The sequence below is a fragment of the Nuphar pumila genome, chromosome 13 (genome assembly GCF_984573655.1).
Source record: "Nuphar pumila chromosome 13, dmNupPumi1.hap1.1, whole genome shotgun sequence".
NCBI lineage: Eukaryota > Viridiplantae > Streptophyta > Magnoliopsida > Nymphaeales > Nymphaeaceae > Nuphar > Nuphar pumila.
The window spans coordinates 24,825,247-24,850,276 of record NC_143261.1 but is presented as its reverse complement, the minus strand read 5'-3'; the positions used below and the strand labels follow the sequence as shown (position 1 = coordinate 24,850,276).

Sequence of the window (25,030 nt, the reverse complement as noted above, 5' to 3'; positions counted from 1 at the left end):
AGTCGTTTTTAACCGGTTTCATCCAGTTTTTTACCAATTCTGAGATGCTAAAACTTTGTTTTCATAAATATAAAGAGATACAGGGATTTTGGCATACAGTTATAGGGTTTTATGAACTTTTGTTCATATTTAGTATCGGTTCATAAAGTTTAGAACCGGTTCAGACCCTTTAATGACCGATTCGAGACGGTTTGAGACCAGTTCAGAGTGTTTTTAGACTGGTTCCTACTTGAGGACCCTGGGTTTTACCCATATGAGAATGCTTTTGTTATTTTTCATACTTTATAAAGTATTTATTTTAAATAATGCATGACTTATGCATGTTAATTCATGTATTTTTTTTTTGTTGGTTAAGTTATGCATGATAATTTTAAGCATGAATTGTAACTAAATTCATGATAATTAGTTTATGTATATTTGTTGAAGCATGAACTTATATTATGTCATGAATATACATGCATTAAAATGTGTGCATGGGCGTGCTCCATAATACGAATAGGATTTTCGGTAAAAGACCTTGATTGACCGATTCTTGTAATCACCAAAGTGATCTGAGTCGTGTTAATTAAGGATTTTTTGGATCGTATTAAGATTTGTTATTATGATTGTGTGTGAATTTATAAAACATCGATTCTACCCAAAGGTAGGTCGTTGTGTTTCAAATTTACACAAGGTTTGATAGTAGATGTGTATTCCAGCCCATAAAGCATGTTTGCACCCAAAGGTGCAGTGCTGAATTGCATCTGGTTACATGATCTGCTAGTTTAACCAACTGAAGTCAATTCTTTGAGAATTGAAGAGACGGAGCAACTATGAGTATTATGATTTTCACCAAAGTAAAACGATAATGGCTCAACTATGCTTGTCTCAAAAAAGGTAAAAATAAAGGGTCTCACTTTTACCTTTTCAACACGAGTCTTGTCTGAGCAATAATAGTAATGTCTTTCCATTTTTGTTCCTTGTTTTATCAGGTTCCTTCCTTATCGACGGTTTTAGTAATATCTCTATTTTAGATGGATCAAATTTTTCTGATTGGAAAGAAATTGTATTATTCACTTTGGGCTATATGGATTTAGATCTGGCCCTTAGAATTGACGAATCTCTCACTCTTACAGAGCAGAGTACAGCCGATCAGAAGGTTGCCTTTGAGAAGTGGGAGCGCTCAAACAGACTTAGCCTATTGCTTTTGCAATCTCGAGTGGCTAAGAATATTCGAGATGTCATTCCTCATTGTAGGACTGTGAAGGAATTTCCTGGAAGCCATTGAGGCTCAGTTCGTCACTTCTAATAAGGCAAGGGCCAGTACGCTCATGTCCAAATTAGTGTCTATGAAATATGTTGGTGACAGTCATATCCGACAATACATTTTGGAAATGAGGAATATTGCGACTCAACTGAATGACATGAAGTTCGCCATCTTTGACTCCTTCTTAGTCTATCTGATCTTAACCTCATTACCTACTGAGTATGGACCCTTTAAAATCTCCTACAACACACATAATGATGAATGGTCTTTTAATGACCTATTGACCAAGTGTGTTGAGGAAGAAGAGAGATTGAAGGGTGAGAGAGTGTCAAGTGTACATATGGCCTCTCATAAAAATAAACAGAGGTCGATGTCAAAGAAAAACTCATTCAAAAGAAAGAATCAGAAGAGAGCCACTGAGGAGAGCTCAAACTCTCAGGCGAAAGCTAAATCCCAGTTAGGAGGCCCTTCTATAAAGTGTTTCTTCTGCAAAAAGAAGGGGCATAAGAAGGTGGACTGTTTGAAGTACAAGAAGTGACTCAAAAATAAAGGTAATAAGTCATTCATTTCTCATGAGTGCAATCTAATTCATGTTCCATTGCATAGTTGGTGGATTGATTCAACTCTTTGCAGGCATTTCTGAACAAAAGGGAACCAACGGAGCATGAAAGAAGCATCTTTTCTAGAAATAAGATGTGTTCACATGTCAAGAGCGTTGGGACCTGTAGAATTGTGTTGGAGTCAAGATTTATATTGGATTTGGTCGATACTTTTTATGTTTCATCTTATAGTCGGAACCTAATTTCAATTTCAAAACTTGATAAGTTTGACTTTGTATTTAAATTTAAAAAATCTGAACTTATTATTATGAAAAATTCAATGAATAGAAGTTCTGCATATATGTGTGATGGTTTGTATCGATTAAGAACCAAATTCCAAATTCGGGAATCTCACTCTATTGAGAACACAATGATTGACAATAAACGTGGCCTAAAGGATGATCAATCCTATTTGCATTGGCATCGAAGGTTAGGACATATCTCGAAAGAGAGAGTTCAAAGACTCATGAAAGAGGGAATCCTTGGATCCTTTGATTTTACGAATGTAGAGTCATGTGTTGATTGCATAAAGGCTAAGCAGTCTAACACATATAAGAAAGATGTCAAACGCAACAATGAAAAGTTAGAAATAGTGCATACGGATGTCTGCGGCCCTTTTTCACCGTGTTATACGGGTGAAAAATATTTTGTCATCTTTATAGACGATTACTCACGGTATATGTATTTCTACTTATTATCTGAAAAATCAAAGGTCTTTCAGGTTTTCAAGGACTTCAAGAAAGAAGTAGATAAACAAATCGGTGAAGTTATTAAGGTTGTGAGGTCAGATAGAGGTGGTGAATATTATGGTCATTTCACTGAGATGGGACAAAAAGAAGGTCTATTAGCGCAATTTTTAAAAGAGGAAGACATTATACCTCAGTATACCATGTCTGGTAGTGCTTACCAAAATGGTGTAGTTGAAAGGAGAAACTGTACGCTTAAAGAAATAGTTCAAGTGATGTTGAATCACTCAAACCTCCATTTAACCTTGTGGGGTAAAGCTCTTAGGACAGCAGTGCATATTCTGAATAAGGTTCCTACGAAGTCTGTTCAAAAGACTCCTTACGAGTTTTGGACAGGTAGAAAACTTTCTTTATCATATATGCACATATGGGGATGTCCAGCAGAAGCTAAATTGTATAACTCACATATAAAAGCTTTTGATCCTAGAACAACTAGTGATTTCTTCATTGGTTGTCCAGAAAGATCGAAAGGCTTTAGGTTTTATTGTCCATCTCATACACCACAGATAGTGAAAACATATAAAGCAAAATTTCTTGAAAATGGTTCTGTTGGGATAGATGCGTCTCAAAATATTGATTTTGAGGAAATGCAGGATTCAGGTTTCACACCTGCTAAGGATAAAGACTTGGTTTTCTCTATCATTGTTCCTTCGAGTAATGTAAGAGAAAGTCCAATCAATGAACATCAATCCCAAATAGATTCGGTTGTTGATGAGGATATACAACAACAATAGGATACAAAGGCTCATTTTAAACTACCTGTAGCACCTGTATGGAGGTCCACCAGAATTAGGAAATCTGCTATCCATCTGGACTATGTGGTGTATTTACAAGAGTCAAATGATTTCATAGACATTGATGAAGATCATTTCATATTTGCAGAAGCCATTGAAAGTGAAAGATCAATACATTGGATTAATGTCATGAAAGAAGAGCTTGACTCTATGGCAAAGAACCAAGTGTCGGATCTTGTACCTCGACCTGATGGAGTTAGACCTGTTGGTTGTAAATGGGTTTATAAAACCAAAACAGACTCTAAAGGTCATGTGGAGAGGTCCAAGACTAGGCTTGTTGCAAAAGGTTTCACATAGATAAAGGGCATTGATTATAATGAGTTTTTTTCTCTTGTCTCAACTAAGGAATCATTGAGGATAATCATGGCCCTCGTAGCTCATTTTGATTTAGAGCTACATCAGATGGATGTGAAAACTATCTTCCTAAATGGGGATCTGGATAAGGAGGTATACATGCAACAACCTCCTAGTTTCAGTATAGATGACTCGAATAACTTAGTTTGCAAATTAAATAAGTCAATTTATGGACTTAAACAGGCCTCCCACCAGTGGTATAAGAAGTTCAATCAGGTAATAATGAACTTTGGATTCACTGAAAACATTGTTGATCAGTGTATTTACATTAAGACTAGTGGGAGTAAGTTCATAATTTTGGTTTTATATGTTGATGATATTCTTCTTGCAACTAATGATTTGAGTCTTTTACATGAAACAAAAGATTTTTTTTCCTCCCATTTCGATATGAAAGACATGGGTGAGGCCACTTATGTCCTTGGAATCGAGATCCGTCGTAACAGAACTAAGGGTGTCCTTGGCCTCTCTCAAAAATCCTATATTCTTAAGGTTCTTAAAAGATATGGGATGGAGAATTGTTCTCCTTGTTCGGCACCTATAGTGAAAGGGGATAAATTAAGCTTAAAGGGTTGTCCTCAGGATGATATTGCGAAGGCTCAGATGGATGATGTCCCATATGCTTCGGCAGTTGAGAGTTTACAGTACGCGCAGACCTGCACTCGACCTGATATAACATTTGCTGTGAGAATGCTTGGTAGATATCAGTTAAATTCAGGCATTGCGCACTGGAAGGCAACGAAGAAGGTCATGCGCTATTTACAAGGAACGAAAGACTATATGTTGACCTATAGGAAAACTGACCACCTAGAGGTCGTTGGATACTCTGATGCAAACTTAGGAGGATGTATTGACAGTAGAAAATCCACTACTGAATGCATTTTCCTTCTAACGGGTGGTGTTGTCTCACGGAGAAGTGGAAAACAGTCTATCACTGCTGCTCATACCATGGAGGCAGAATTTATTGCTCTATATGAGACTTCGTCACAGGCCATTTGGATAAGAAACTTCATTATGGGTCTTGGTATAGTGGACTCTATTGAGAGACCACTAAAGATCTTTTGTGATAATGAAGCAACTGTGTCCTTTTCAAATAACAACAAGAACTCAACATCGTGTCGACACATCATGTCCACAACTGACAGGCCCTGTCCGTGATGAGGTGCTTAGTGCACAAATGTTTGTGCATATATTGCACCTGATCTTTTTACGTTTTTTGCCCCAATTTTGTGAAGAAACAATGTGTCATTCTAGGATTGTGGTCAAGGAAAGATAATTAATGCTGAAAAAGATAAAGAAGAAAAAAATGGATTTATGCTACTGAATCGTGTAAAAAGAATGAGTTTGAGTGGTTTTATTCGTATATTCGGTTGAAATCGGACCGATTCTCATAAATGGAGATCTACTTTATCTTTCTGGATAGCCATCGAGAGTAGAGGAGCAGGAGAAGGAATTAGAGTAGAGAATGCAAAGAGCGATGAAAAGGAGGTGGGATTCGTAGTTGTCGTCGCCTTTGCTTCTAACCCTGGATGGACGTCGGTGAGGAGGAGGGAGGGGGAAGAGGGATGGAGAAGAGTCGCCAAGGGAAGCAGGGGAGCGGCATCAAGTATCTCCTGAGGCGACGAAACTCGGCGACGTCTAGGTCCAAACTAATCTCCAGTACGTTATGTGAGATCCCGCAACCCCCACCCAGCGATCCATCCATCCAGGCGTCCACACTCCACACACAGCAAGCGCGCGTATTGCTGGTCGTCGTCGTCTCTCTCTCTCTCTGGCTCTGGTCCCTTTTCACGCTCTCTCGGGATTTACCGTCGAACAGATTCCGTGTTTTGGTATTGAAAAAGAGAAATTTGGAAATTCTAAATAATTGAAAATTTTGATGGTGGTTGGTGGTTGGACCGATCTGGCCCTGGAGCTTTCCACTGGATGAAAGACACGATCATCCGTCCTTTGTTGCTTCCTCTATTGAGTTGTTTGTCATCAATGCCAGACAGAGAGCTCTTTATTGGAGACCAACCTGTCCTTCAAGGAGAAGTCGACATGAGAGGAAGCAAAGATGCTGCAAATTCAAATGCTGTCCCTTTGTGATTATCATATCCTGTACAGAAGGGACACTGCAAATCAAATGGCCTCTTGGCCCACTTACTTTCTTTAGCTCTAAGCGAACAAAAGAAAACGCCAGAGAGAGAGAGATTCTTTGTCTCGGGTATTTAAGGAATCGCCAGCATTCTTTATTTCTTTAATTTGTTGTGCGGAGTGTTTTCCGGTACGTGAATTTGGCGTCTCTTTCTACAATTACCTAACGTGTCCCAGAGGTGCCGATCTCTTCAAATGTGAAATTATCAAACGTAAACGCCAACTTTTTTGGGTTAAGAATTTGTGATGAAGAATCAATTAGATGGAAGCTATAGCCTCATGGTTGGCTGGAATCGGAATCTCTGGGACCATGTCTGGAGATGATGGGGACCTAAGTTAGGTTTATTTATCTTATTGGAAACCAGAAAGGGGCAGCACTCTGCCTTTTTCTTAGGCAGGTGGTAGATCGGGTATATGCGGATGCTGACCCTGGCATTCGGGTAAAACCATCCATTCCCCAACCAAAAAAAAAAACATCCTAATCGTATTTCTCGCCTAGCGAACTTGATATAGGCTGCAGATAATGCGTGACTCTTTGTTGTCCCTTTATGCGGATGCTGCCCCGGGCATTCGGGTAAAACCATCCATTCCCCAACCGAAAAAAAAAACTTCCTAATCGTATTTCTCGCCTAGCGAACTTGATATAGACTGCAGATAATGCGTGACTCTTTGTTATCCCTTTATTCGCTTTTTTCTATTAATGATATATGCGTTAGACTCTCTCTCTCTCAGCTATATGCGGTGCTAGCCGTCTTCTTTTCCTTCTTTTCCGACCATTGTGGTCGTCGTTGCTTACCATCTTTACTTCACCTCCCCCTCTTCGTAGCCTACAATGGAGGAGGGGTTCTAGATTTTGCAGGAGCGAAGAAACCGCGAAGGTGGCTGCAGGAGGAGGTGGTGGTGGAGGAAGAGAGGGAGAAGGAGGTGTGTGATGGTCATTGAACCGGTGGGTCGAGCGCAGAAGACACGGAGGAAAAGATTTGTGGGAGCGAGATGGCGGATGCGTCCGAGGGAGAAGAGGTCAGTCGTCAACCCAAGAGAGCTGCCAGGACTCGTCATCACGAAAAGGTCAGTTTGTTCTTTTGCTTCGCTTTTTTGTTTTCTTCCGATATTTTGGGTCCTTTGGAATTGTTTACTGGGATTTTGGGGAGCGACGGATTTTTATTTGCCAAGACTTTGCTTGCCATGGAATTGCTTTTATTTGTTATCATCTAGGAATGAAGTTGGTTGTTTCTGACGGATGGATGTATTTACTGGCTTTTTTTTTTTTGGTGCCTCTTAGGCTTTGGATGATTGCAGCCCGGTCGATCATACCACTGTGCCTCGGAAGCTGCGGTCCGGTAAGTAGGGTGGATTTCAGGTTCTGATGATGTGTGTCAGTGATGGCCATCGTTGCTCATTTCTCTCTGTCAGTCTGGACTCTGGAGCAAGATGGTGACGAATTTATTGCCTTCCTGATACAAGAGGAATCATGTTTTAATGAGACATGAATGGGAAGATCTGGGGAAATTTTCTTTTGTTTGTTTCACTTTTTGCCCTCGTTTCCCTATACCAGGTATCACTCGGTAGGCAAGTCTTGGGTGATTTGCCCCAAAGGGGTTTGACTTAATGGGACGGGGCCTAAGCTGCCAGGCAGACGGTCTAGGTTTAAATTTCATAGGCGTTACCTTTTGCGCAAGCCTAAGTGTGGTGATTCGTTGGCAACCCGTTGAGGGCAAAGAGTAAGCCACATGGTTTTAAGCTGCCAGGACAACGACCGTTGGTAAGTTGGGCAAAACCAGTTTTAAGCTGCCAGGACAACGACCCTAGGTAAGTTAGGCAAAGCCAGCGGGTTAGATAGATCTTTGATCTTGGTGGTGGTTTCTTATTATATATAAGTTGGTGATTTTAGAGCAGGAGTGTGACTGAAAAGCGAAAAAAGGAAAAGGAGAGAGGGCAACTAGAATGACCAAATTAGCCCCTCAAAGGAGGATTTAGTCAGGCATTTCATGTGGGCTTTTTTTAAGATAACACTCGGTCAGTTGTTTTATTTGGGTGGCAATTGTTCTTCACCTACAGATAGGACAATTTTGATTTGAAATGTTCTATTATTTGCCATTGCTACGGTCACTTCATTCTGGGCCTGAGAATCGGTTTTAAAGTTTTAAACAACCACGTTTCATGTCATATACGATTATAAATTCCAGTTTTTAAGATGTCCTCTAGGATTAAACGATCATTGGTATTTCAGATCCATCATGTATACTAGTAGGTCAACCAATTTCTTTCGTGTTTTTTCTTTTGGCAAACGAGCTGGATAGTTGTAATTTCTTTGACAATTGGCTTAGGCATTATAGTGACACTGTAATGCAGCTATGAACAAGCGCAACCGTGAATCTATCTCCCCACCGTTGCCAGAATCAATGAAATACAGTGCATCGAATGGGGGTAGATTGGGGACCATACCACATGCCAATGGCGCGAAGAAATCCAGAAAAGGCCTGGTCAGTAAGTTTGGTTATATTTTAAATTATCTTTGCATATATTTCTGAATGGACCACGGGATTGTTACTTGCAGAAGCAGGCAAATGTAGTTGATAAATCCCCGAGGAAAGCAGTTCACATGGCTGTGACTAAAACTGAGGAAGAAGTAGCTGAAGCTTTGTACGACCTGTCAAGAATGTTCACTACATCATCTGTTAGGAACAAAATTGATAGGGAGAGCGAAGAAGCAAAGCCCTCGTCTTCACCAGAGGCAAGGGCGAGTACATTGCCTTCTGATTCTCCGTCTGAAGGTCAAATAAATTTACCAATATGCCATGTATTTTCTTAGTTTTTTCTTTTTCCGCGTGAATATTCCATGGGCTAATCTTTCTGAACTGTTATACAGATTCTTGTGAAAAACATCCAGATGCTAAAGCATCCAACAGCGATGTGGTCAGGCCTGCTGCTGAAGTTAAAACTTCTGTGGAACCTACTACTGCTGCTGCTGCTGCTGTTGCTCAGTCTGCTGCCCTCTCTTTCAGCCAAAATCTTGATCTAGAGTTTCATTCTCAGATGGATCAACAAATGAATTCTCTGTCCAATAAGCAACCATCAGCCTCACCATTAACTGATGTTTCAAATACATTGGTTTCTCCATGTGGTTCAGTCGTCTCCGAGACGAGGGGGTGGGCGATTCTATCGTGGAACCTGTTTTTTCCCCCTCTTCTCGTTGACTAGTTACAGAAAAGTGTGTTGTCCTCTCTAAATCATAACTAGGTCCCTCTTGTTTCAGATTAGCACAAGCTTCTGTCTCTGATTTGCTTCCTGCAAGTGAAGTCGAGAAAGGATGTTTGCAGGTATTGCCCCGCCTACATAACTTTTGAACTAACTGTTCACAGTATCTAAAGTCAATGAGTTGGATTTTTCTGCAGGCTGAAGCCTTTGTTGCAAAAAGTGAGGAGCCCTCTCAGGAGAACCACGACAGAAGTGCCTCTCTTAGGAGCATCTCAGGTATGGCCATGTGACACATTGTCAAGTACAAATATACCTGTATAAATTTATGCATTCCACGTTCATTGTACTGGACTTCAGCTTATAATTTGTGATAATGCTAAACTCTAGGGGTTCCTCCATCTTCACGGCATAGTGGGCCCAACGGTTCATATGGTCATTTGGATTTATCAAGGTAATCCTCTTTTTCTTTTGGTCAGATTCTAGTTTTCTATTTTGTCTGATTGACTTGCACATGTTTTGCTCTCAGACCATTTTTTACGGAAGCTGCAGCAAGGCAAGACTCAACTGTTGTTGGAACTAAATCTGCTTCAACTGAAAAGGTGATGAATTACTTTTCAGTTAGTGATGTTTAACATTGTTAATCTTTTTTTATGGGTGCCCATTATTGTTTTTGAATCTAACAACATATTTTGACGGGTATTTCTGCACATAGATGTTCTGCTGCATCGCTTAGTTTACCTGGTTGTGGCATTTGCTCATACAATACTTGCCTGCATGCATGAAGTGTGGTTGGCTGCTGCTTTTTTTAGCAGGCTATCTGTTCAAATTTTTCCTCCAGCCCTATTCTTTCTATGGACCTTCCTTGGAAGTTGCCATACTTTAAGCATTGGTGAATTTACTCTGTGGGATAACTTCATTTTGTGCAGCATCTAGTTCCTGGAAAGCAGTCATGGAAACGATGTGCTGCTCATGTAATTATAAGTCATTATATACATGGTCAACAAAGTGCTGGCAAGGTTCCTAGATGGTGGGCGGCTGTCTCTAGTCAGCCATCAAAGGTCGATGGGGATGCAAAGTTAGCCGGTAGCTGCCCACTTAATGATCACAGCAATCCTTCCAGTTTAATGGCAGTGTCTGTTGCTGAAAGGAATCTGCAGGATGGGAGCGTGCCATTGCTGCAGGAGAAAATGGCAGCAGTTCATGATCAGATTTACCCCCAGAAGCTGCAGGTAAAACTTGAGGGCTCCTCTTTTTTCTTTTGTTTTGTTTTCACCTTTCTGCTGTCTTTCCGATTCCATTCTGCTCATGATCATTAAGCTCTGTAACTGATGATAAATGCGAGATGCATCAGTCGGCATTTCATGGTAATTGAATTGTTCTGTTTCTGATTGTTGCAGAGCATTGACTTTTTGTCACTGTCTCCTGGTGGTGGTGATGGAGCTAATTTAGGAAAGCTAAACAATGGTATAGAACCTGTATTGCCAGCCCACTCTCCTCTTCAGCATCTGTCGGTCTTGCCTTTCTCTTTCCAACCTGCAAGGCTTCCCACCTCTTACACCGACCAGCAACTAGCAGCAACTGCAGCTGCTCGGCAGGTGCATACATCTTTCATGTCTTTTGCTCTCCAAGAAGATCAGGAGCATTTAAGTTTATAATCAATATTCCTAATTTTGTCATTGGTTGTCCCTCACTAATATCATGCCCTTTGTAGTTGAAGATTTTGCATTTTGAGAAAAGCCATCTGCATGGTCTTTCTGTTTTCCAGTTGTTTTTTTACCCTCCATGTTTGTGACGCTTTTGCTAGTAATCTGAGACTACAAACTTCGTTTTTACTACTATGGTCTGAGCTCAATGGGTCTGGGGATGGACGTTGTTGGTTGTTTGCATATATGGTAGCAATGTGATTCGTGCATGGAACTGAATTATATTCTCTTGTTTATTGTGTGTTAAAACAGTGAGATTTCATCTTCTGCAGGTCCAGGTTCAATTGGAGGTACAGCTGCCCCAATATTTGACTCACCCTTTTCTCAACCCTCAATTTACTGCTGCTGCAGCCACAGGATCAGCAGGAAAGCAACAACAGCAGCAGATCTGGGCATCCCAGATGGCACAATACCATCAGGCAACCCAATTACCCAAGTGGCAAAATGGGAGGAATGGCACTGGTTCTCTTCTCCCATGCAGCCTCATTGGTTCTTCGCTGGATCGTTTGAGCACGCCCTACGGCCAGAGCCTGCACGTCTTCCCTTTATCTTCATCAAGAAACAAACAGCAACATCAACAGCAGCAGATGCTTCGATCTGATGGCCCATCCCAACTGCAACTGCTGAGCAATGGTGATCATAGTACGTGAAATGCCGATCTCTCGACCACTTCGATTCATTGGTATCTGAAATTCCTTGTTCATTGTTCAAAGGTGCTTGACTGTACCATCTGCTTCCCGATCATGCGCGACATCTTGGTTGCCGTGGGATTCACTGTTCTCTGATGATCGTTTTGGACAGAATTTCTAGTATCCAGAATTCGCTTCACCGGAGCTGGCTGTTCTTTTCTCATGATTAGTAATTACAGAGAACGTAGAAGATGGGGGATATGGCGGATTGTATCAAAACGGGTTACCACATATTAAGGACCAAATGGTTGAACAATGTATATTCCATTTCATGCTCAGTCGCCGCGTCTAAATTCTACTTTGTAATTCTTACAGGCCTTCGAGAAAGAGTTCGCACGTAATTGACCTACTATCGTCATCATGGAAGTATATATTTTTTTCTTCCCGGCGTTAAATTTGGACTGATACAGATGGCTTGCATACGCATAAAAGGTGGATCGACACGACGTCTAGCCTGATCACACCCCCCTTCAACGTGGCACTATGCCACTAACTAGGTGTAATTTGATACATCATCCGCTACGGATTATACATTACTGGACTAACGTAACTGCAGCTATCTTAGGTTAGTGAACAAAATCAGTTGTCGGTGATGCCTCTCTTTGGTGTGCTTTTATCAGAGGTATTTTGCTCAGTGACCAACTTGAGGGTTCGTTTCTTGTGTAGGTGTTGCACCGCCACAAACACGGGTACAGAATGGGCTTCTGTATACTCCAGTAAATCTATTTCCCAGTATACACCTAATACCTCTTATCTGGATGAGTTTGATGCTCCCATAAAGCGCATTAGAACAAAACGTCTGTCACAAAAAATCTTTGATCCGAAAAGGGGGGCGGATCCAAGTGGTTAGCTCGTAGGCTGGAAGATGAAGGGAAAACACGGTGCTACTTTTTCTCTAAAGTAGCAACTTCGATAATATGGTGACCGCTTGTTTCTTTTTTGGGTCTCCACGTTGAAGCATGACAACCTTATCTTCTGCATGCAAAGAACGGATGGCATCCTGGTCAGGCAAAGGACGGCCAAAATGCAACACCCTTTTTTATGGTTTAACAATATAGAGTAGCATGAACCAATGGTGGATTCATAGTGTACATACAAACACTACACCTGCACACAAACTAGGGAAAAGATTGTTGTGAAGGATGCACCTGAGCTGACAAATAATTATCTTTTTTTTTCTTTATGTGAAGCATGCTTTTTGCCTACTCGGCCCTCCATTTGCGATTTTTGTTGGTGATGCACCGAGTCGGAGTCCCGCCCAGGAAAGCAGATCGCGCACGAATATCCATATCTAATATCGGACATCCACACAGGAAAAAGCAGAGGGCTAAGCACATCAATATCAAAGATCGGATAGGCACTTCCCACTTATGAACTCCACCACCTGTGTGACTGCTTGATCCAGTGCTGCGGTTACCGCAACCAGATTTTGTAGGAATTCCTCTGGTGTGGGCTTTTCCCCATCAATGATGTCTGTCACAGCTTTTATACAAATCACAGGAATTGAAAAAAGATCTGCTACATATGCGACAGCTGCTCCCTGTGATTAAAAAAACGTTACACATACCAAGCACAAGCACACAAACAAGTTGGACGAGCACGCTGTGTGTGTGTGTGTGTGGAAGGAAACGAGGTACAATGATCTCCTAACACAAGAACATAATGGAAAAGTATAGACATGAACACGAGTTCATAAAACCCTCGCTACATAGTGGGCATCTAAGGAAGAGAAGTGCTATTTTGGTCGCAATTCAGAATCAGAGACTGCATCAATTGTGTCACGGTTAAATCTGAATCCACTTAGATGTATTTGGAGTGTCGGTCGCTGTGTGATTTGATTTGGATCCATCCGACTTCACACAAACACAGGAAATATACATTTGGCTTTTTTTTTGGCATAATCCAAAGGAAATATACATTTGGCTTTTTTTTTGGCATAATCCAAAGGAAATATACATTTGGCTATACATATTAACCTATAATAACTTTTTTACTATTTCGCCATTACCAAGATCAAATTCTCTTTTTATAACCTTCAAATCTTTTAAGTAAATTTTTAACTCTCAGATATTAAAAAGTGCACATGCTCAACAAACAAGCCTACCTCCATATCCTTAACTGTAGCATCATTTGCGAGAATTGATGCTTCATCTTGTGGTGACATATCGAGAGAGTCCCCGGTAGACAACTTACCCACCTGAAAAGCATAAATGTCAAGAAACATGTGAAGATAAAGATAATATTCATTTTATGTCGACCAAAAATATTTGTCAACTAGCCCAACTTCATTAAAAAAAATTATTACCTAAGACAGTTATTTATTATAAAGGTCAGATTCACCACAACGAACCTATACAGAAGGTCCTTTCAAGACCATCAGAGTACCATTTGGTGGTTCAAGGAAAGGCCTTGAACTCATATTTGAGTGGCATGGCAAGACCAAGGTTGAAGTGAAAGTGAGAAGCGAGCTATGTCCCATGGGTGCGGAAGCCGGTGCGGCACTTTCAAAAAACTTGGTTGCAGGGGTGCGGCAATATATATATATATATATATATATATATATATATATATATATATATATATATATATATATATATTGTGCAGGAGAGGGGTCGAGCCAATGACTTGTGGAGCCTGATTCAGAGTTTTCGCCCTTGCAGAAAGGGGGGTCCGAGGGCTCCGCCCGGCGCCGGTCCCCAAGAAATTTTTTTTGGGGGTTTATGTTTGAGACCCGGTTTCTTATGGATCAGACCTGATTCTTTTAGGAATATATATATATATATATTGAACATAAATGACTCTGGGTGCGGTGCGGTCAACGCACCCAAGGTCGGGTTGACCGCACCGGGTGCTGCACCCGCATCGACGTGGGTGCGGCACCCGGTTTGCCGAGTCCATGTGACATAGGAAGTGAGGCATTTTAAAATTGTAGAAAGCGAGATGCAAGGAATAAAAAATAAAGTGATAAGAATTGAATGAGAATTGAAATAGAACACCAATACAAACTAAAATAAAAATGATTATTCTTAAATTTCATGAACTTTTAGTGTAAGAATTAATTTTTTGTCAAAATCAAAAAATGATGACTAGCAATTTAGATAAGGCACATGAAAAGTGCGACAAGCGTTAAAGAAAGCACAAAAAAACACGAAAAGAAGCATGAGAAATACATAAGTATGGATAAAGTGTGTGTAAAGCATAGGAGAAGCATGGGAGAATCAAGATTCCCATAAAGTTTCGGAAGCAAGGATTATTGTGATTCCGAAGCGATTTTTCGTGAAGCATGCTTCCCACCTATCTAAGAAGCTTTTGGTAACTAAGCAAAAATGAAAAATTATTATCTAATAAAATCCAATAAATGTACGCTTTGCAGCCCTATAGTCAAGTTTGTCCGCGTAAATGCTTTTCATGCACATACATGCAACTTCAAGAGAAGTCAGAAAGGAGACTTGTCATCAAAGATATTGGTAGACATCCTACTTGCTGAGTGAGCAATAGTAATACCCAAGGTTGTAAGTATCGTATCGTTACCCGTACCAGTCAGGTCTAAAGTAACACAGTATCGTATCGTAAACATATCATAAAATTTTAATAAAATTTCTAAAAAATCTGCAAAAATCAGCAAAAAAATTTAAAAAATATCACATGAAACAATGATGAATTGCACAAAATATAACCATAAAATCACACATGAAGCATTTATGTCTCCATGAGCCGCTATGAATGGCATGCATATCTGAAAAATGTAAATTATAAAATAATAAACAACAAAACTAAGCTAACAAGTCATAAGATCCATATTTTACATAAACAAAAACAAAATCCTCAAGTGTTTCTCAATACTTAAAAATTTTACATAACTAAATTTTTTTAAATTCAAACAAAAATGAAGACTTCTTCTTCTTGCAAGAAATCAAGCCCCAAATCACTCTCAAGTTCTTTAGGAGTGAACACAAACTCACCTTAAGGAGTCTTCTTATATATTAAAAAAAAGAATTGAGTGCAACATAAAATGCACTTATTGTGTATCGTAAGATACACCCTATATCCGAGTGTATCATACGCTATGCCTGATACAGGTATGATATCATATCGATTAGTCTCGATACAGGTGTGTATCGTATCGATTAGGCCCAAAGTAATGATACATATCGTACCATATCATACGATGTGGTATGATACAACACTGGTAACACCAACAACAAGCCATAACATTCTTGGGATGTTCATATCAAGAAGGCACAAATAACTTCTAACAAGTAGTGATTTTCTTTTGACTATTTTATTTCAGTATGAGAATAGAGACAATCACGTTTGGTAGTCACTAATGAGGAATTTTCAAGGTAATTGCTCAAATGATGTGGAGGAATTCTCCCCCATTGTTGGAGGATAACTACTTTGTAGAAGAACTATACTAGACTTGAGCTATAGTCAGTGGAGAGGGAAGCAAAGGGAAGTGGTTCAAAGTGCAATGTAAAGGAATTATCTGACAAAGTAAACAAGGAAAATTAAGTCGGAAATGATAGGGGCATGAAAATCAAGATCTTTTAAACAAATGAAAAGCATAATAGATTAATCATATTTATGAATCATTAAATTGTGTTGCATAAAATGACCAATTATCAGCATTAAAAAGTGTATAGAACTTTCATAAATAAGAAATAAATGGATAGCACTTCCAAGTTGGTACTAATCTTGCTTCTATTCTACTGGGAACATAATTCTGACAGGGTTCACGATTTCCAACTGTAAGGAATAGTACATATCTGCCAATAGTACGTGTGTCACTCAATTATAAAGGTAGGTGTTCCATGCTTCATCATAAACAAACATCACCGATGGACATCCTCTATTTTCTGAATAAGTTCAGTCCCCCCACAATATGGCATAGCTACACAAGGCCATCTTTGAAAATATTAGAATGATATCTAGTCACCACAATTTCTCTGTCTGATCACTTTAAGATAATAGATTTATTTTTAATCCAAAGCTAACATGTTGGATTGGTGTATCATGTTTGTAATGATTTTAGAAGTTTCAATTTGTTCTTTACATTTTCTCCTGAAAATTCCAGCATACTTTCCCACGTCTCTTTTTTTGGTTGTACATTCAGCATGTTAAAGTCAATATCTATCTAGACTTGCAACCTACTTCCAACATATCAGGACATCTACCTGAGATGAAACACCAGAGAAATCTGAACTAGGTGTAATAAGATATAGCAAAAAAGAAAAGTCTCACCTTTAGGCTAAGTTCCCTTGAAAGATTTGGGGTAGTGAATGTTTTACGAGCTCCAATCCCATATTGATCGAAAACCTGAAATATGACTTTAAATGTCACTGGATGGAAATATTTTTTTGACTATAAATAGCTATATTAAACATGTTGGTATTATTAAGCAAATTATATAGTTCATGAGGAAATCTACGCAGTAAATAAACCCTACATAGAATATGGATAAGATCCCTTATAGAAACAATAATCAACCTCGTTGATTTAGCTTTTCTCATACTATAATAAATAATGAAGGCTCTTAGAACTCAACTAACCACATATGTTGAGATAAAAATAATTCCGAGGACTAGACTCTGTAGTCCAGAAGATAAAGGCAGTCTCTTCAAAATAAATGATTGTGCTGACATATAAGAATTTCCTCTTCATGGAAAGTGTTTGTAGAACCAACAACTCATAATCCAATCCTAAACATGTCAATCCTATCCAACACCCTGACATACATTTATAATTATAGCCAAAGTGTGTGTTTTTCATCACTTTTTGTATATGTTGAAATGTCGAAAACCATTATTAAGATTGACAACAATGAAAAGAACTCCAAAAATAATAGGATGATACCAAGACACCTAGGGAGTTATGAAGGCAATAGTTTAAGCATCCTTTCAGGATGAAAGATTTAACTAATCCAAGCAACGTATCTCCCTTAGATATGCAAGGGAAGGGTTCTAATAATTCAGAAAAAGGCAATCAGGCTAAACATACTATATCAACATCAGCTTAATTCATGAAGAACTTGAGTTGGCTTTCTATCCTCAATGAAGATTGGAGAATGAACAGCCACAAACTTATGTCACAAGGACACAGAAAAGGAATGGGACATGCCACTCTTTTTGTAATTTTCCATTAGTATATAAGAGGACACTCGCAAGAGTGAATTGGAGTATCCCTGTGATGTGGCCACAAACCCAACTTGAGCAAGAGACTGTAATAACAATATCAAAGATGACCTGTCTGCAAGCAATACCAATCATGCATCTCATGACCCAAATTGTTCTAAACTTCAAATTAAGAGCAGCAAATTTCTCACAAACCTAGCTCTGCAAATCCAAATAATAATCCATACTCATAGCAGTAGGGCTTGTCCTGGAAGTGAGCACAAGAAATTTGACATCTGATCTGTACATTTGAAATCAAGACCTAAATCTGACCTTGCAAAGGGCCTTAATTCGGTATCATTAACAGCCATCTTATACTCATTCCTGTTTCCTTGCAGTCACAGTCTAACATGTCCATGTTCCTATGCACTGAATGAAAGAGAACACTTACGGACCACAACTGAAATTAGGAAAATTACAGCATGCCAAACTGCTGACAATGAGATCAGGAAGAAATTCAAAATTTTCCTTTTAGACTTTTTCAAAACCTTGCAGAAATATCTGGGGTTTCAATGATTTTTCCTAGGATTTTTGAGGTAAAACTGTAGCTTGTCAATATTTTATGGTCATGTAACTGGCTTATAATTTTAAATCATTGCTGGTGTTTTAGAAATTTCAATTTTTTAGGGCTATGCTTTGATGATCAAAGTCATAAGTACTATTGAAATTTCAAAGTCTAGAGGCACTTTAAAATTTAAAGAAATCCAAAATATGAAATTTTTTAGATGATGAAGGATAACTATTTAAATGAAAGACATCTTTTTGCAGAGGTGAACAGCCTGCTTAGAAATCCTTTATACCCTCCAGCCAAGGTTGGTAAGAAAGCAATTAAAGTCCTCCACAATGCTGCAAAGAAATGAAAAACTAATTCCAGCAATCCTTTTTATATGGCATGCCAACTTGCCAAAGAGAAACCCTTGCTTTTAGATTCTCCAATGCTAGAGGTCCACCTTTGATAAGAAGCCAAGGTAAAATATTTGCTTCCTGTTGAGGCCTCCCTGCTCATAACTCGTAGGTGAGCCAATGGCTCAAGGAGGTCCCCATAGCAAGACTTTTAACAAGAGAAAAGGATGCATTTGAGTTATTATGATGAACAATGCTACCCATATCATATGAAGCTCTTTTTAATTCTTCAATTCTAAAGTCAATTATCATTTAGCAGTTAGTGGAACTTCAATCCTAGCAATGCTAAGGAGTCACCAAATAGTAGGAACATAGAGACATCAAAAGAAAAACTCACAGGAATAGGTATCCTTCTATCATGAAATTCCACATGAGAGGCAAGAAAAACATTTCCAACACTTGCTCCTTTGGCCTGGTGGAGGGGAAAAATAGTATGCAAGTGCTCAGCAACAACGCCCAAAGAAAGTTCAAGGATATAAAAATTATAAACAAATGATTAATAGCAGAAGTACAAGAGGTGTCATCAGTTGCAATAAAAGGACAAAGGGAAGTGATCAACAGAGAAACTTTCATGCTAATAGATTAAAAGTACTGATAAATATCTGTCTAAGAATTTTAATCTGAAAATCATCAGAGGCATCATGAATTATGAAGCTTGCTAACATATTAAACGTTTACAGAGGATATGTATCAAAGAAACTTAAAAATGTCATGAACTCTTGAAATTTGATGTAAATACAACCATATGTTAACCAAGTGAAACAAATCAGGATCCCATTGAGGTTATACCCCAGCCTGACTATCAAAAGAAAAGGAAAAAGAAATACAGCAAACACAATGCCCATGTCACCTAGGTACAGGTACAAGTAAGACACATTGAATTCTAAAAATGTGGGTATAGGCTAGCTACATACAAAGATATACATTAGTACGTATATAGTGGGTCTGGATAGAGTTATGATTCACACCCAATGAAGTTCAATGTAAGATATTTAAAAAGGAGGCTCTCTCTCTCTCTCTCTCTCTCTCTCTCTCTCTCTCTCTCTCTCTCTCTCTCTCTCTGAAGAAGAAGAAGAAGAAGAGAAAGGGAAGTGGTGGGGTCTGGCTTCGAGTCTGAGCCGACCTACCTAGATACCCCCGCAATCAGCCATGGCTGAATTGACAACAAACCTTACAGGTCTAACAAAGTAGCCCATGCAGATCAACATATGGTCCAATACACGTGTGGATACTGCATACCAATATTGCAAATTAAACTTTTTTCCTCTATTCCTCTCAGCTGGCAATGCTTAATCTTTTGCATGCCATTGAATTTGTATACCAGGCCACATTAACCACTGGTTCTAGTTTTGTAAACCTTATAGAAAATGTTCACAAAAGATCAAGCAACTAGTACTTACTAATTACCATACAAAATGGAGAAAATAAGAAAGCAGATGCGAACAATAATGTCAATGCAAAGCAAGTGACACCATAAACTTCAATGGTCCATATAGAGTATGTCATATTCCACATTAACCACAACATTAACAAAGTTATCTGAAGATAGAAATAGCACACTCTATATAATTATATGATTAAGAATTTTATCAGCTACTATGATATCAACCAATCTTTCACTTTTTCCTTGTCTGATCAAGAGAAAGAACTATTATACATCAAAAAGCTATGAGCAGGAACAAATTTCCTAAGTTGCTTAAATTGCTGAACATAGATTAAATAGGACAGGTCCAAATAAGTTTTAAAACTGAACATACTTTAAAGCCACCAGCAGTGCCTGCATTTATGATGAGGTCTGGATTCAAGGCCTGGATGGATGCGTATGTCACTAGAGAAGCGGAAATTGTGCCAACACTATCAACACCTACAGAAAGAAAAGATTGTAGATGTAGTCAGCAACGAAAATAACAGTTCAATACATCCAATAAGGTAGATATCATGGTGCCACATTAAATTTCAGAAAGAATGTTACACTTATTTTGTAAATTTCATCATAATAGAAATGACCCTCATCTCTTCTGTACCCGATCTACGAGTAACAGACAGTTCTTTCCTCATTGGCTGAGATCTAAGGACTGTCCCCCAGGTCCTAATGGATGGACATGTACTTGTCCAGTGTGTACTAATGGTGTGAAGCCTGTTTAAGCAACAGAGAGTCTGCTGATAAAAAGGTGAAGCAATCTTTCATTTTTCTCTTTTGGCTAGACCAATGAGGTCTCCCCCCTGCACAGAGGAGAGTACACCCAGCTTTGGCCTTGCAGGCAGGGATGATCCCCATGGGTTTTGAACCATGGCTGTCCCATGTCAGGTGACACACCATGGTCATCCCTAGCCAGGAAGGCGGAGCCCTTGTGGGAGCAAGCTGTCAATTTTTATCATCCTCATATTTTGGAGGAATCATGACATTTTTACAATAAAAGTGAAGATTTAACGGTCATACAACTCACAAATGCCTATCCAGAAAGCCCATTTAAGACTTAGTTTAACATGCCAGCCCATTGTTAACATGCACTTCACATAATTACGGAAGAGCATGCAGCTTAGATTGTGATAACAAAGAGATAAAGTATCCATGACATGGAAGATAAGAAGGCAAAAGCATTAAAATTTTAAAGCCTAGCATCCAGATTCACCATAAGCCCCAATGTCTACAATTTGCAGGATAGAAAAGGTACTTGAGGGAGTTACCAGGAATCCTTATTCACCTGACATGAGAATATGCTAGGACAAATAACAGTTAAAAGGTATAATATGGAATGTAAGTAATGCAAAAAAATTTACCAAAAAGACTATCTTTCCCAGGCCAAACTATATTTATCTTCAGATCCTTATAGGTACCAACATATCTGACCCATGGAACTCCTTTTGGAAACCTGCAATATAATTGAAAATTATATATGAACTGTTAGACCTAAATATTGCAGTTACAAAAAATATAAAAAGATAACATGTTTCTATTAAAGCAGAGACAAGAAACAAAAAGCATATAACTTGGTTCATCAATTATTATGTACTAACTCAAAAGATAAGCAACAATATTGAAATTCCAAGCATAAAGATTTAAAAACACTTAAATTTGTATTTGCATAAGCTCATTTAACAATTCAGATAGAGGTCATCACTTGTATGACAAAAGCCTAACAATTTTAAATCAGGGATCATTCTGCCACATTAGCTGTTGCAGTGCCATAATCACAAAACACAAATATCTGATAGTGATCCATTTTTGAGTAACACTATGAAAGCAGTGACATCAACAAGAAAAGAAAGAAATGCTGAGTACCAGTCAGAAAACAACATGGTGACCATAGTTCAATAATTGGTGATAGATTAGTGTCAGTGATTTATGTTGTTGGGACATCACAAAAATTGATAAGATTGACTTTCAGTAGAAACAAGTGTCAAAAATGGTCTCTGCAAAGATGTATTTTTCCCATAGATACCAAAATAGACTCATGTCTATGCGGATAAACTAGTACTGGTTCAGCATAGTCTATTTATAAATCATTCTTATAAAATATTAAAACTTACATAGATACATGTGAACATAAGCCAATGTTTTTTCAACCTGTTCAACGAGAAACATAGAATCCAAAAGACCAGAACATAGCTGCCATGAATGAAACCCCAGATTCAGCTCAGCTCAAATCCAGTGCATCTTGCTGGGTCTAGTGGTTAAGGCTGTTGTGAGAAAGCTCAAAACGAAGTGGCATTTTTACTAGATTAAACTCATTTCAGAACCCTTCATTGACATAACATGGCTTGTCTACCAAATTAACGGTTGCATAAGAGCACAATCAATCGACATAATGCACAAAACAGACATAAATAAGCACAAAAACAAGGGGAAGACTTCTTGTAACTACAGCAGAAATGTGTTTCAATCATTAAGGTTGGAGATGCATAACGGTTCCCACAATTTCGTTTACACTACCCCACTGAGTCTTCTCTAACAACTCACCAAAATGTGTAAGTTGGACACAAGGCCTATCAAAACAACAGCCACTGACATTTTTTGGGTGTAGACCAACACTACAATGTGAAGAACTTCTGCAAGACATGGAAGGGATCCTTCTCATGGCGCTTAAGTTTTTCAACCTCAATCTTTCAAGGCTTGAAGACCAACTTATCTGATCATACCATGGTGAAGAGGCATTGATATCACCAAGAGCGCCAAAAATCTTCTGCCCCTCAAAAATCAGAAGAGAAGCTGTCGTAAAGCTTCCATCAAGTAAGTAAATATCTGACACTAATAAAAATTAACCTAATTACTCAGTGAAAAAAAGTTAACTCTGTGAAACTATTAGCAGTACTAGAGGAAAGTTGTATGTACAAATGGAGAAAGACACGGACTTCTTTTCTAGCCTTAATTGGTGTTCGATATTTTCGTTCAAATTCTTCATAACTATACTAGGAAACTACGGAACCAAGAATGCAAGTAACTCATTCCAAAAGTTTGCCATTTGCTATAGAAAAGATGAGAAACTCATGTTTTTACAATTCAATTCAGCTCCAATACAGCTTCATAGTTTTGCTCTAGATATCCTTTAGCTAGTTGTGTGTATTTTTGCTATAGAAAAGATGAGAAACTCAGTCATTTTTACAAGTCAATTCAGCTCCAATACAGCTTCATAGCTTTTCTCTAGATGAGAAACTCTGTGTGTGTGTGTGTGTGTGTGTGTGTGTGTGTGTGGCAAAATTGAAAACTTAACCAGGGAACAACTAAGAGTTGCATCTGAAACAAAGCGTGCCACGCCTAACAGCAGGAAACATCCAGCTACCAATAGAGAAACCTCTACTGAAATAATCGCAATAAGACTATTCTTAAAACTTTAAAAAAAAACTCCTCTTCTTTCAAAGCAATAGAGAGATAAGACGACAAACTATTCGAGAGACAAAAAAAGGAAAATTCCGATTGAGAAACAGAGCCGACAAAATCATCCACCATACGATCAACATCTCCTTGCAGGTGCAACCGATTCACCTACGAAAAAAACGTATAATCCACCACACAATTAACATCTACTAGCAGGTGCAACGTATTCACCAACGAAAATCGGAGAATCAGCCGCACAATCGACATCTACTTTCCGGTGCGACCACTTCACCTACGAAAAAATGGAGAATCGCCGAGAATTAAAAAGCGGGAATTAAGAACCTACACGGGCTCCCGATCTTCCACAAGCTGGAATCTGTTCACCAGGGGAAGCGCCTCCGTCTGCATTGCTGTTCAGTGAAGAAGAAGATGATGAAAGAAATAAAGAATGAGACAAAGAGAAAAGTAACAAAGCGAAGAAGAATCAATCAATCGGCGGAAACAGAAATCCTAGAAATCAAAGAAACGAAGGAGAGAGAGAGAGAGAGGAAATAGTGGTACCGATGATGATGACGATCGTGGAGACGGGCTTCCCTTGAGTTTCGACGGCGTCCTCCGAGACCGCTAGGGCTTCCTGAGTAGCCATGACCGATCGATGGCTCCGAGTCGAAGAGGAGAGCTTCGAGATCCCGAACGATATCACGAAAAGTGGGCGCGAGAACAAACGGGGATCGGGAATAAATTTTTATAGGGTGGGGAAGCTGAAGGTCCCCCTCAGAACGGGTCGGGTACGCAGCGAATCATGATTGATCTAAACCCGAAACATAAACAGGTAGTCCGAATCCGAACTATATTCGAAGCAGTAGTCTAATCTGGATCAGGTAAAAAGATTTAAATGGTTGAAAAAAATGTGCCAGATTGGGAATAAAGATTTATTCGAATCTGATCCATTTGTTGTCCCTAGTTGGCTGTAGGTTTAATAATAGTAACAAAATGAGTCTTCAGTTCTAAATTTAGGGTTGTCGATGGGTCGGGTATTTAGTCCATGAAGATGCACTCAAACTCCACCAAATAACTTGCAGTTGGTTTTGGGTACTGGTTATATCAGGTCAAGAAAATAGAATTCCAAACCTGATCCGTGTAATCTAAAGGGTATTTAGCAATGTTATCAGTATCGGTAGATACTCAAGTGAATTGTCCTGTATTGGCAAAAAATAAAAATAAAAATTTAAGTGTCAATCACAACATGACACGTGTTAAAACTATTAAAATAATAACAAATATGATTTTTTAAATATTTTGTTTGCATTTATTTCAAAATAACGAGTGAAGCGTAGCGATATTCTGCCGATAACTAGGGGTGGCAATCGGGTCGGGTTGGCGGGTCGTGTCGGCGGGTTGGCGGGTCAGCATACCTCAACACGAACCCGACCCGTTTATTAAACGGGTCGGTTGTGGCAAACACGAACCCGACCCATTTATTAAACGGGTAACCCGACACGACACGGTTAACCCGTTTAATGAACGGGTCGGGTAAACGGGTTAGCTGGTGGGTTGGGTTCGGGTAAACGGGTTGGCGAGGACGAGGTCGAAGAGGGCGTTCACGGCAAAGGCGACGACGACGGTGGTGGCTGCGCTCGAGCCGAGGCCGTTGCCGAGAGGGAGCCCCTTCTCCAGCA

The 25,030-nt window shown here is 39.1% G+C and overlaps 2 protein-coding genes across 2 annotated transcripts; one reads left to right on the top strand and one right to left on the bottom strand.

The window, feature by feature from the left end:
* The first annotated feature begins 6,749 nt into the window (after positions 1 to 6,749).
* LOC149818122 (uncharacterized) lies at positions 6,750 to 11,789 on the top strand. Its single transcript, XM_089984012.1, has 12 exons — positions 6,750 to 6,940; positions 7,155 to 7,212; positions 8,225 to 8,355; positions 8,430 to 8,646; positions 8,742 to 9,021; positions 9,129 to 9,192; positions 9,268 to 9,346; positions 9,458 to 9,521; positions 9,597 to 9,669; positions 9,997 to 10,299; positions 10,468 to 10,665; positions 11,046 to 11,789. Exons 1-12 carry the CDS (start codon positions 6,866 to 6,868, stop codon positions 11,421 to 11,423), a joined length of 1,920 nt encoding a protein of 639 aa, XP_089840138.1. The 5' UTR covers positions 6,750 to 6,865; the 3' UTR covers positions 11,424 to 11,789.
* A 690-nt stretch (positions 11,790 to 12,479) lies between these two features.
* Positions 12,480 to 24,061, bottom strand: LOC149818121 (5'-methylthioadenosine/S-adenosylhomocysteine nucleosidase-like). Its single transcript, XM_089984013.1, has 8 exons — positions 23,913 to 24,061; positions 23,698 to 23,761; positions 21,317 to 21,408; positions 20,293 to 20,399; positions 18,873 to 18,947; positions 16,704 to 16,778; positions 13,567 to 13,659; positions 12,480 to 13,002 (listed from the first exon to the last, which is right to left on the bottom strand). The coding sequence occupies exons 1-8, from the start codon at positions 23,995 to 23,997 to the stop codon at positions 12,805 to 12,807; spliced, it is 789 nt and encodes a 262-aa protein (XP_089840139.1). The 5' UTR covers positions 23,998 to 24,061; the 3' UTR covers positions 12,480 to 12,804.
* Between the last annotated feature and the right edge of the window lie 969 nt (positions 24,062 to 25,030).

Bases quoted from the DNA above. Each gene is read 5' to 3' on its own strand.
- LOC149818122 (XM_089984012.1), top strand. From the start codon at position 6,866: ATGGCGGATGCGTCCGAGGGAGAAGAGGTCAGTCGTCAACCCAAGAGA. The intron at 9,347-9,457 runs GTATGGCCATGT...GCTAAACTCTAG, and splicing joins CTCTCTTAGGAGCATCTCAG to GGGTTCCTCCATCTTCACGG. The intron at 10,666-11,045 runs GTGCATACATCT...CATCTTCTGCAG, and splicing joins CAACTGCAGCTGCTCGGCAG to GTCCAGGTTCAATTGGAGGT.
- LOC149818121 (XM_089984013.1), bottom strand. From the start codon at position 23,997: ATGGCTACTCAGGAAGCCCTAGCGGTCTCGGAGGACGCCGTCGAAACT. The intron at 21,409-23,697 runs GTAGGTTCTTAA...ATTATATTGCAG, and splicing joins GTGGAAGATCGGGAGCCCGT to GTTTCCAAAAGGAGTTCCAT. The intron at 13,003-13,566 runs GTAGGCTTGTTT...TTTTAATCACAG, and splicing joins CTACAGTTAAGGATATGGAG to GGAGCAGCTGTCGCATATGT.